At 45.9% G+C, this 13286-nt stretch overlaps 1 protein-coding gene across 1 annotated transcript; it reads left to right on the top strand.

The window, feature by feature from the left end:
- The first annotated feature begins 4709 nt into the window (after positions 1–4709).
- Positions 4710–10848, top strand: LOC118393897 (cleavage and polyadenylation specificity factor subunit 5-like). Its single transcript, XM_035787075.2, has 7 exons — positions 4710–4980; positions 8705–8905; positions 9046–9109; positions 9794–9883; positions 9999–10074; positions 10159–10273; positions 10383–10848. The coding sequence occupies exons 1-7, from the start codon at positions 4856–4858 to the stop codon at positions 10402–10404; spliced, it is 693 nt and encodes a 230-aa protein (XP_035642968.1). The 5' UTR covers positions 4710–4855; the 3' UTR covers positions 10405–10848.
- Positions 10849–13286: the final 2438 nt, after the last annotated feature.

The raw sequence follows: 13286 nt of genomic DNA, 5'->3' as shown, positions 1-13286 counted from the left end.
AGCAGCTTGCAGGCGGTGGGGCCCAGATCATTTAACATTTACATTTAAGTCATTTAGCAGACGCTCTTATCCAGAGCGACTTACAAATTGGTGCATTCACCTTATGACATCCAGTGGAACAGCCACTTTACAATAGTGCATCTAAATCTTTTAAGGGGGGTGAGAAGGATTACTTTATCCTATCCTAGGTATTCCTTAAAGAGGTGGTGATTGACTCCGCTGTCCTGGCGTCGTGAGGGAGTTTGTTCCACCATTGGGGGGCCAGAGCAGCGAACAGTTTTGACTGGGCTGAGCGGGAACTGTACTTCCTCAGTGGTAGGGAGGCGAGCAGGCCAGAGGTGGATGAACGCAGTGCCCTTGTTTGGGTGTAGGGCCTGATCAGAGCCTGGAGGTACTGAGGTGCCGTTCCCCTCACAGCTCCGTAGGCAAGCACCATGGTCTTGTAGCGGATGCGAGCTTCAACTGGAAGCCAGTGGAGAGAGCGGAGGAGCGGGGTGACGTGAGAGAACTTGGGAAGGTTGAACAACAGACGGGCTGTGGCGTTCTGGATGACTTGTAGGGGTTTAATGGCACAGGCAGGGAGCCCAGCCAACAGCGAGTTGCAGTAATCCAGACGGGAGATGACAAGTGCCTGGATTAGGACCTGCGCCGCTTCCTGTGTGAGGCAGGGTCGTACTCTGCGGATGTTGTAGAGCATGAACCTACAGGAACGGGCCACCGCCTTGATGTTAGTTGAGAACGACAGGGTGTTGTCCAGGATCACGCCAAGGTTCTTAGCGCTCTGGGAGGAGGACACAATGGAGTTGTCAACCGTGATGGCGAGATCATGGAACGGGCAGTACTTCCCCGGGAGGAAGAGCAGCTCCGTCTTGCCGAGGTTCAGCTTGAGGTGGTGATCCGTCATCCACACTGATATGTCTGCCAGACATGCAGAGATGCGATTCGCCACCTGGTCATCAGAAGGGGGAAAGGAGAAGATTAATTGTGTGTCGTCTGCATAGCAATGATAGGAGAGACCATGTGAGGTTATGACAGAGCCAAGTGACTTGGTGTATAGCGAGATTAGGAGAGGGCCTAGAACAGAGCCCTGGGGGACACCAGTGGTGAGGAGACAGATTCTCGCCACGCCACCTGGTAGGAGCGACCTGTCAGGTAGGACGCAATCCAAGCGTGGGCCGCACCGGAGATGCCCAACTCGGAGAGGGTGGAGAGGAGGATCTGATGGTTCACAGTATCGAAGGCAGCCAATAGGTCTAGAAGGATGAGAGCAGAGGAGAGAGAGTTAGCTTTAGCAGTGCGGAGCGCCTCCGTGATACAGAGAACAGCAGTCTCAGTTGAATGACTAGTCTTGAAACCTGACTGATTTGGATCAAGAAGGTCATTCTGAGAGAGATAGCGGGAGAGCTGGCCAAGGACGGCACGTTCAAGAGTTTTGGAGAGAAAAGAAAGAAGGGATACTGGTCTGTAGTTGTTGACATCGGAGGGATCGAGTGTAGGTTTTTTCAGAAGGGGTGCAACTCTCGCTCTCTTGAAGATGGAAGGGACGTAGCCAGCGGTCAGGGATGAGTTGATGAGCGAGGTGAGGTAAGGGAGAAGGTCTCCGGAAATGGTCTGGAGAAGAGAGGAGGGGATAGGGTCAAGCGGGCAGGTTGTTGGGCGGCCGGCCGTCACAAGACGCGAGATTTCATCTGAAGAGAGAGGGGAGAAAGAGGTCAGAGCACAGGGTAGGGCAGTGTGAGCAGAACCAGCGGTGTCGTTTGACTTAGCAAACGAGGATCGGATGTCGTCGACCTTCTTTTCAAAATGGTTGACGAAGTCATCTGCAGAGAGGGGGGAGGAGGATTCAGGAGGGAGGAGAAGGTGGCAAAGAGCTTCCTAGGGTTAGAGGCAGATGCTTGGAATTTAGAGTGGTAGAAAGTGGCTTTAGCAGCAGAGACAGAGGAGGAAAATGTAGAGAGGAGGGAGTGAAAGAATGCCAGGTCCGCAGGGAGGCGAGTTTTCCTCCATTTCCGCTCGGCTGCCCGGAGCCCTGTTCTGTGAGCTCGCAATGAGTCGTCGAGCCACGGAGCGGGAGGGAGGACCGAGCCGGCCTGGAGGATAGGGGACATAGAGAGTCAAAGGATGCAGAAAGGGAGGAGAGGAGGGTTGAGGAGGCAGAATCAGGAGATAGGTTGGAGAAGGTTTGAGCAGAGGGAAGAGATGATAGGATGGAAGAGGAGAGAGTAGCGGGGGAGAGAGAGCGAAGGTTGGGACGGCGCGATACCATCCGAGTAGGGGCACTGTGGGAAGTGTTGGATGAGAGCGAGAGGGAAAAGGATACAAGGTAGTGGTCGGAGACTTGGAGGGGAGTTGCAATGAGGTTAGTGGAAGAACAGCATCTAGTAAAGATGAGGTCGAGCGTATTGCCTGCCTTGTGAGTAGGGGGGAAGGTGAGAGGGTGAGGTCAAAAGAGGAGAGGAGTGGAAAGAAGGAGGCAGAGAGGAATGAGTCAAAGGTAGGTGGTCCTTCTGTGGCTCCGTTGGTAGAGCATGGCGCTTGTAACGCCAGGGTAGTGGGTTCGATTCCCGGGACCACCCATACGTAGAATGTATGCACACATGACTGTAAGTCGCTTTGGATAAAAGCGTCAGCTAAATGGCATATATTATATTATTATATTATTAAAGGTAGACGTGGGGAGGTTAAAGTCGCCCAGAACTGTGAGAGGTGAGCCGTCCTCAGGAAAGGAGCTTATCAAGGCATCAAGCTCATTGATGAACTCTCCGAGGGAACCTGGAGGGCGATAAATGATAAGGATGTTAAGCTTGAAAGGGCTGGTAACTGTGACAGCATGGAATTCAAAGGAGGCGATAGACAGATGGGTAAGGGGAGAAAGAGAGAATGACCACTTGGGAGAGATGAGGATCCCGGTGCCACCACCCCGCTGACCAGAAGCTCTTGGGGTGTGCGAGAACAAGTGGGCGGACGAAGAGAGAGCAGTAGGAGTAGCAGTGTTATCTGTGGTGATCCATGTTTCCGTCAGTGCCAAGAAGTCGAGGGACTGGAGGGAGGCATAGGCTGAGATGAACTCTGCCTTGTTGGCCGCAGATCGGCAGTTCCAGAGGCTACCGGAGACCTGGAACTCCACGTTGGTCGTGCGCGCTGGGACCACCAGATTAGGGTGTACAGATCCCAGGCCCTCAGTAGGTTGTTGATAACTAGAGGCAGGCACAGCAAGACCCTCAGGTCACACAGTGCCAGATTCAGCATCAGACGCATGTTGAAGTTCCCATTCTCAAATTTCCGCCCCACGACTATCAGAACCACCACATTCCCAGGGATTCCCACAATGCAATAGAAGCCTGTGATCACGCTGGGCAACACATGGGTCATGCATGTGCCAGTAAGGATAGGACTGGGTGCTGCATAGGGTCGAATTGTCCAGACTATTAATATCCACAGAGAATGCTGGTTAGAAACTCAACAGGGATGTCTCACTACCTCTGTCGGGCTGATGGAGACACACTAAGCTCTGAGTTGTTCCCCAGATTGCCTTCACTACTGGTGGTAGTGATGATATGCTGTAAACAAAGAGTACATGTGTATGACTCTGGGCCGGGCCTGTTTTGAATATACAATGTGTGTACAGCTCTGTGTTGTGTGAAGGTAACAGCCTACCAACATGACACACTCATGTATAGCCTCCTGACCCGTGAGAATTTCAGGAAAACCTCAACGGAGGCCCCTAAAACCCTGACAAACTTTTACAGATGCACAATTGAGAGCATGCTGTCAGGCTGTATCACGGTCTGGTATGGTAACTGCACCGCCCGCAACCGCAGGGCTCTTCAGAGGGTGGTGTGGTCTGCCCAACGCATCACCGGGGGCAAACTACATGCCCTCCAGGACACCTACAGCACCCGATGTCACAGGAAGGCCAAAAAGATAATCAAGGACATCAACCACCTGCGCCACAGCCTGTTCCTGCCTCTATCTTCCAGAAGGCAAGGTCAGTACAGGTGCATCAAAGCTGGGACAGAGAAACTGAAAAACAGCTTCTATCTCAAGGCCATCAGACTGTTAAATAGCCATCACTAGCAGGCTTCCACCCGGTTACGTAACCCAGCACCTTAGAGGCTGCTGCACTATATACATATATATTTTTTCTTGGAATCACTGGCCACTTCAATAATGTTTACATACTGCTTTACTCATCTCATATTTATATACTATATTCTATTTTACTGTATTTGCCTAGTTAAATAAAGGTTCAATTAACACCGTTTTGTTGTCAATGCCACTCCAACATTGCTTGATGTAATATTTATATATTTCTTAATTTCATTATTTTACTTTTAGATTAGTGTGTATTGTTCTGAACTGTTTGATACTACTGCACTGTTGAAGCTAGGAACACAAGCATTTCGCTACACCCGCAATAACATCTGCTAAATATATGAATGTGACCAATAAAATTAGATTTGATGGAGGAAAGTGCTTTTATTGCTGAACCATCAATACCTTATTCATGCAGGGTTAGAGTTTTTACATTTAACAGAACCTTTGGGGTATGTTGGACAAGGGCAAAGCAATTGGATAGAATTCGACCACCTCAAAATTCAGATTTTCATCTACAGGAGCTACTATTATTATTACTGGTTATTACACTCCAGCAAGATAGGTGGCGGCAATGCCCCAATTGTCGGAAGTTTAACTACTGCATCAAACACGGAACAGGAAAAAGAGAAAGAGAGGAAGGCAATTTGCGCATGGTTACGGCCTTCCATTTTTCTTTGTTATTGTTCTAGTACATGTTTTGCATTGCATTTCTACCTGAGGATTTTGAAGCTAGATTTTGTATAGTGGTATTGGAGCAATGTCGAGTGTGCCTGCTCCCAATCGTTCATCTGCCGGCTGGCCGCGCGGGGTCAGTCAGTTCGGCGGGAACAAATACATGAGCGCGCCTGCAAAACCACTCAGCCTGGAGAGAACCATTAATTTGTGAGTAACAGGGTGAAGGGACGACGACGATTGGTTTTTAACGTCAGATTATGTGTGTATGTATAGTGATTATGCAAAGACTACTACAATACCCGTATTTCACTCAATTGTATGGAAGAGTTCATGGACTGCAAGCTTTGCAGGAGGAGTTTAAAAAATATATATTTCACCTTTATTTAACCAGGTAGGCTAGTTGAGAACCAGTTCTCATTTACAACTGCGACCTGGCCAATATAAAGCAAAGCAGTGCGACGCAAACAACAACACAGAGTTACACATGGAATAAACAAACATGCAGTCAATAATACAATACAGAAAGTCTATAATAAAGTGTGTGCAAATGAGGTAGGATAAGGGGGTTAAGCAATAAATAGGCCATAGTGATGAAATGATTACAGTATGGCAAATTAAAATCTGAGGTGATAGATGTGCAGAAGATGAGTGTGCAAGTAGCAGTACTGGGGTGCAAAGGAGCAAAATAAATAACATGGTGATGAGGTAGTTGGATGGGCTATTTACAGATTGGCTATGTACAGGTGCAGTGATCTGTGAGCTGCTCTGACAGCTTGTGCTTAAAGCTAGTGAGGGAGATGTGAGGCTTCAGTGATTTTTGCAGTTTGTTTCAGTCATTGGCAGCAGAGAACTGGAAGGAAAGGCAGAGCGAGTGCTGGAGCGAGTGCTTCGGGTGGGTGCTGCTATGGTGACCAGTGACCTGAGATAAGGTGGGGCTTTACCTAGCAAAGACTTATAGATGACCTGGAGCCAGTGGGTTTGGCGACGGATATGAAGCTAGGGCCAGCCAACGAGAGCATACAGGTCACAGTGGTGGATAGTGCTTTGGTGACAAAACGGATGGCACTGTGATAGACTGCATCCAATTTGCTGAGTAGAGTAGAGTGTTGGAGGCTATTTTGTAAATTACATCGCCAAAGTCAAGGATCGGTACGATAGTCAGTTTTACGAGCGTATGTTTGGCAGTATGAGTGAAGGATGCTTTGTTGCAAAATAGGAAGCTGATTCTAGATTGAATTTTGTATTGGAGATGCTTAATGTGAGTCTGGAAGGATAGCTTACAGTCTAACCAGACATCTAGTTATTTGTAGTTGTCCACATATTCTAGGTCAGAACCGTCCAGAGTAGTGATGCTGGACGGATGGGCAGGTGTGGGCAGCGATCGGTTGAAGAGCATGCATTTAGTTTTGCTTGCATTTAAGAGCAGTTGTATGGCCATGGAAGGAGAGTGGTGTGGCATTGAAGCTCATCTGGAGGTTAGTTAACACAGTGTCCGAAGAAGGGCCACAAGTATACAGAATGTTGTTGTCTGCGTATAGGTGGATCAGAGAATCACCAGCAGCAAGAGCGACATCATTGATGTATACAGAGAAGAGTCGGCCCTAGGATTGAACCCTGTGGCACACCCATAGAGACTGCCAGAGGTCCGGACAACAGACCCTCCGATTTGACACACTGAACTCTGTCTGAGAAGTAGTTGGTGAACCAGGCGAGACAGTCATTTGAGGAACCATGGCTGTTGAGTCTGCCGATAAGAATATAGTGATTGACAGAGTCGAGAGCCTTGGCCAGGTCGACGAATACAGCTGCACGGTATTGTCTCTTATCAATGGCGGTTATGATATCGTTTAGGACCTTGAGCGTGGCTGAGGTGCACCCATGACCAGCTCGGAAACCAGATTGCATAATTGCATAGTGGAAAAGGTACGGTGGGATTCGAGATGGTCTGTGATTTGTTTGTTAACTTGGCTTTCGATGACCTTAGAAAGGCAGGGTAGGATAGATATAGGTCTGTAGCAGTTTGGGTCTAGAGTGTTTCCCACTTTGAAGAGGGGGATGACCGCGGCAGCTTTCCAATCTTTGGGGATCTCAGACGATATGAAAGAGAGGTTGAACAAGCTAGTAATAGGGGTTGTAACGGGTGGGATTTTAACAAATCAAAATGTAATTAAAAAGAAGGCTGGACTCCAAAAGACAAGTTGACCTACAACAACTTCCATTGACACTATTAAATATGTAAATTATGTTAAGTAGCTTAATAATGAACCTATGTGTTGATGTGAAAACAGATTTGAATTTCTAATAATTCATATATTGTGTTTGTAAAATGTGAAACAAGCACGAGCTAGCGCGATCGATCTTCTTTAGGATTTGGTTGTCAGATTGCATCCAACTTTTAGGTGCATACACCACCGCCTATTGCAATGCTGTGAGACCATTCATGGCCTACCTACATTAAATTGTTGATACTTTAGTGGAAAATTGCCCCTCCAACTATTAGCCATCTATAATTTAAAAAAATCTCCACCCCATTCCACTATTTAACCCTATCTAATCCTACTCCGGACCACGGGTCTTGAGAGGACAGAACACTACCACTCAACACCCAAAGGTGAGATCATATTGGCGCGTTGTAGCATGTATTTGCATATTTTTGTTATGGAACGCGTACTCTGAATTGGGTGTGTGTGCCCAATAACTCAATTTGTAGTAAACACCACCATTTTTAGTAACTTTGGAAAATGGTTCAGTTTACAAAATGCAGTCCACTCTGTTACAGATTATAGTTTTGTAAACAGAAAACTGTATTACGATTATTACGAAATGTTTAATCGATGAGAAAATCTGCAGAATGTTTCCCACTGCCAGCCACTGGGCTTCTTCTCATCACCATATTTGGTTGTGAGTGGAAATGCCAACAAGATGCTTCACATTTACACATCAGGTGAAATATCTGGCATGTTCTTTTGTCTCATTCTTCTATCTTTGAGCTTGCTATGCTCTACTTAATGTCCCCTCCCTTTCACTCTACCTGTCCCGTCCAGAAAACATTTGCCAGTGAGATGTCTCGCCCTGGGGCACCCGTGATATGGGGACAATAAGTAAACCTGGGCGGCAGGGTAGCCTAGTGGTTAGAGTGTTGGGCTGGTAACCGAAATGTTTCAAGTTCAAATCCCAGAGCTGACAAGGTACCAATCTGTCGTTCTGCCCCTGAACAAGGCAGTTAACCCATTATTCCTAGGCCGTCATTGAAAATAAGAATTTGTTCTTAACTGACTTGTCTAGTTAAAGATAAAATACATTTAAAAAAACAGTGGCCCCGCCCCGATCAGAAACAATTTGAGAGTGGGGTGTCTTGCTTTCCTACCGTCTCTGGACTAGCTTTGGGGTGAGTAACTACCGGAAGTGTTGTCAAATCTAGTGGACTGCTATAGTATTATGTTTTCCAAGCAGTATCTTGAGCCGGCTCTGCGCTGTCCTGATCGTTGCATAGCCACGTTCTGACTGGAGAGAGAATGTAATGAATGTCTATTCGAATTCTGGCTAGCTTTGCAGCTGACTCTATGTCCAATTTGACAGCCCAGTTTGTGGCACAAAATTATGATGAATTGCTAGTCTACCGTCCTGTAGATGCATCCTCATTCAAAAGCTATACCGTGTGTGTTTGTGGGGGGTTACTGGGTAGCAGTGAAGGCTGTTTTGGGGAGGACGGATCATAATAATGGCTGGAACGGAGCGATTGGTATGGCATCGAACAATGGAAACCATGTGTTTGATGTATTTGATACCATTCCGCTCCAGCCATTACCACAAGCCCTTCCTTCCCAATTAAGATGCCACCAACCGCTTGTTCTGAGTAGTGTGTGCATGTTAGTCGAGGCATGCTATGGGATGTGCACATTTAAAAATGGTATTCATGACATTGTTTCAGATACCCTCTCACCAACTACACATTTGGGACCAAGGAGCCTCTGTATGAGAAGGACAGTTCAGTGGCAGCACGGTTCCAGAGGATGCGGGACGAGTTTGACAAGCTGGGCATGCGGAGGGCGGTGGAGGGAGTGCTTATTGTCCATGAGCACAGGTTGCCCCATGTACTGCTGTTGCAGCTGGGAACCACCTTCTTCAAACTGTAAGCTACCAACCAAGCAAACTGCTACTACCAACCAAGCACAGCCTGCAAGAGTTACATCAACAGTCTGTTTGTTTTTAAAGTGTGTGCATGTATGTTTGTATGGTTCTCTTATAGGGTTGTCTGTTTGTCTCTTGCAGGCCAGGTGGAGAGCTGAGCCCAGGGGAGGATGAGGTGGATGGGCTGAAACGCCTGATGACAGAGGTACGATACACATATACTCTCAAAGGAGGCCGGCCAGAGTTGTAATCACAACCTCAGATGACATCCATCCTAGCATTCTCTTACCTCTCAAACTCTTCTTCTCAGTTTTCAGCCATTCCATTCGCCTACATTTGGCTCCGTGTAAACTCCAATTCTGATGCTGTGTGTTAATGTTTAGAAACATCAATAATTATTGCTTTCGAAAAAGAATCTTTAAAAAAAAAACTTATTGTAGCAGTTTGGCACACATTGTGTGCCTCCAGTTGATGAACAACACTTGCTCCCCAGTTAGCTTACACACAGGTGTGCAGAGCGCACAAGATAGCTAATTAGCACAGGTGGCAGCCTATGTCTTCCGTAAACAAGCACTGTAACATGGGGATACGGCCGTGTGGGAACACAAACCTAACCCTATAAAGGTGTGTAGTAATTTACAGTTTGAAAAATATATATTTCTCGCTGATATGAAAAATTAATTCCTTAAGTTTCCAAAACAGTACTGCAAGCGATGCGTGTTAATGTTTAGAGCAAGTGTGTCGGGGGCTTTTAACAAAACTACCCCGGTCAAAAGACACTCGTCAATAGGCACTAAAGTAGTTTGCGTCTATCAATGGGGTAGCATTATCTAAGATCCTGCAGGATGCCGTGATGCCATAGCGATTGTCTTTACTGTGTCTTTGTCAGATCCTGGGCCGGCAGGACGGGGTGAAGCAGGATTGGGTGATCGATGACGCCATCGGAAACTGGTGGCGCCCCAACTTTGAACCCCCACAGGTGAGCATAACCCAACACACAGTACAGTTTACACTGAAATGTATGGAGGAGGAGAAATTGAGCCAACAGTAAATATTTTTGTGTGGTAAATATTTTCTTTTCTGTTCTGCTGCAGTATCCCTACATTCCAGCCCACATCACTAAACCCAAGGAGCATAAAAAGCTCTTCCTGGTTCAACTGCAGGAAAAAGGTAAGCGCCCCTTAGCTAGTCAAAATCTGTTCTACATACTCTACTCACATAATCATTAGTGATATTCGCTTCTGTGTCTTTCAGCTCTGTTTGCAGTCCCAAAGAACTACAAACTGGTGGCAGCCCCTCTGTTTGAGCTTTATGACAACGCCCCCGGCTATGGGCCAATCATATCCAGCCTACCGCAACTACTAAGCAGGTAGTGTGTGTTATATATTGTGTATAAATCACTTTTGTGTGTTAGAATGAGTGTATTAAGGGTGTGTGTGAGCTCAGATATGCTGTATATTCATATTTATTTCCTGTAGGTTCAACTTTATCTACAACTAAATGGTGTGAGAATGGGCACAGTGGCTGGCTGTCTCCGTGAGTGCAGCCATATATGGGTGAAATGAAGACATGGCGTGGAATTAATACAATCTGGGGCAATCAAAATAAGCAACACAAGACTACTCACCTCTGGCTTCCTGGTAAGGCTGAACAAAAAACGCACCATCTCAAGAGAAGGGACCGTAAATATGCTCTTTACAATGATGGAAGAAAATATACTGTCAGACTTTTTGTTTGGATCTGAAAAAAATCTAATTTCTTACATGATTAAACTGCAACCCAGTGTCTCAAGAATCAGATGTTATGCTCTTGCAACAGAATACATTTATTTGATTAAAGAAACAACAGCATTGAGTTTCCAGTTGTTTTAACCTGTATTACTGTCATGCTATTTCTTTTTCTTAAAATAAATAAATTAGTCTTTTCATGAAGACTTTTTTTATACCAAGTGTGTTGATGACGTCTTGGTTTTGGTGTATTGTTTTCACTAAATATGCTTCCCTCTTGGTGATGTCATTTGGAAACACAATGTCAACTTTCACAGCTATATTGACGACACAAAGAAGAGCCGTTTGTGAGCCGGCTCTTTTAAGTGTAATGAGACAAATTAACCGGTTCACCGAAAAGACTCGGAACCACTAACGTACTGCTGCGTTTTTATGGCGCAATTTAACCGCGACTCATTTATACTAAAATAAATTGTAAACGACAGCGATATGATAGCGAGAAAGGAAAGAAGAGAAAGAAAAGTGAAGAGCGAGCAGAACTTTATGCACCACTCGATGACGAAGATGTGAAGGAAGCATTGTCGCAGCGAGCGAAGTACTCTCATGGTCAGCTACTTGCTAGCTATTTTAGCTACATGTGTTTACACCAAGCACACTAGCTATTTTAGCTACATGTGTTTACACCAAGCACACTAGCTATTTTAGCTACATGTGTTTACACCAAGCACACTAGCTATTTTAGCTACATGTGTTTACACCAAGCACATGCTTTGGCTAGTCTTGTTACATAGATGGTTATTTGATCGATACGTTAGTCACCCTCAATATCAATATTGTCAGTCAAGTGCAACGCTTTAGTCACAACGTTGCTTTCATGACCACTGATCTGAAAACACTAAGATGTGGGTCAAACTACCTCAACCATTATCACTTTTCATTAAGTTACATTTTTATTAGTATTTTCTAAGGAATTACGCATGGTATTCATCAGCCAACGAACTGCTTACTTGCAGGTTCCTTCTCGACAATGAAACAACACAAAGATACGATTACGAACTTAAAGTAAATGGCACCGTAGTATATCACTTTTTAAGTTTAAGTATAATACAGGAAGGCACAATTTATAGCTAATATTTACACGTGTATTGGAGAGGGGGGGGGGCAGTGTATAAACTGAGCAGTATAATAAGAGTGGTAGCAGCAGTTGTGTGTGTGTGTAGCATTCGGAAAGTATTCTGACCCCTAGACTTTTTCCACATTTTGTTACGTTATAGCCTTATTCCAAAATGTATGAAAGAAACTATTTAATCAATCTACACACAATACCCCATAATGACAAAGCAAAAACAGTTTATTTTTAATAATTTACAAAAAAATCTATCACATCTAGATAAGTATTCATACTTGTTACTCAGTACTTTGTTGAAGCAACGTTGGCAGCGATTACAGCCTTGAGTATGACACTACAAGCTTGGCACACCTCTATTTGGGGAGTTTCTCCCAATCTTTTCTGCAGATCCTCTCAAGCTCTCAGGTTGGATGGAAAGCGTTGCTGCACAGCTATTTTCAGTCAGATGGCTTATAGATACAAACAAGCTCAGTGACAGTTTCTATCAGACCTCATTCTCTTATACCTTCTCCTTGTAGCGTGGGGTCCTTTATGATGCTGCGTGCCTTCCTCAGACACCCTTTCGGGTATATGTCCTGGATGGGTGGAAGCACGGTCCCAGTAATGTACTGGTCCATCTTCACCACACGCTGGAGGGTCTTGAATTCGTGCACAGAGCAATTATCATACTAGGCCTTGATGCAACTTGTCAGGACGCTCTTGATGGTGCAGCGGTAGTATTTGGAGAGGACCCGGGGCGGCATGCCGGATTTCTTCAGCCACCTAAGGAAGTAGAGACGCTGTTGCAACCTCTTGACAAGAGTGGTGGTGTTGTTGATCCATGACACGTCCTCTGTGATGTGAATGCTGAGGAACTTAAAACTAGTGACTCTCTCTCCACTGCAGTCCTGTTGATGTGGATCGGGGCATGTTCCCTCCTCTGCTTCCTGAAGTTAATCATTTTGGGCTCCTGAGTGGCACATCGGTCTAAGGCACTGCATCAGTGCAAGTTGCGTCACTATAGTATCTGGTTCAAATCCAGGCTGTATCACATCCGGTTGTGATTGGGAGTCCGGTAGGGTGGCGTGCAATTGGCCCAGCATCGTCCCTATTTGGCCGGAGTAGGCCGTCATTGTAAATAAGAATTTGTTCTTAACCGACTTGCCTGGTTAAATAAAGGTAAAATAAAAAAATCCTTTGTTTTGCTGACATTGCTGGAGAGGTTGTTGTCATGACATCCTAATGCCAATTTACGTACCTCCTCCCTATAGGCTAACTCGTCATTGTTATCAGGCCTGCAACCGTGTTGTCGTCAGCAAACCTGATGGAGTTGGTGTCATGCACTGCCACGCAGTCCTGGGTGAACATGGATTGCAGCAGAGGACTGAGGGCACACCCCTGTGGGGCCCCTGTGTTACGGGTCAGTGTGGAAGAGGTGTTGTTGCCAATCCTCACAGCCTGTGGTCTGCCCGTCAGGAGGTCCAGGATCCAGTTGCTCTGAGTTTGGTGTCGAGCTTGGAGGGAACAATAGTGTTGAATGCTGAACT

Source organism: Oncorhynchus keta, chromosome 14 (genome assembly GCF_023373465.1).
Source record: "Oncorhynchus keta strain PuntledgeMale-10-30-2019 chromosome 14, Oket_V2, whole genome shotgun sequence".
Classification (NCBI taxonomy): Eukaryota; Metazoa; Chordata; class Actinopteri; order Salmoniformes; family Salmonidae; genus Oncorhynchus; species Oncorhynchus keta.
Note: the sequence above shows the minus strand (reverse complement) of the source record. Positions and strands in the feature narration are given on the sequence as shown.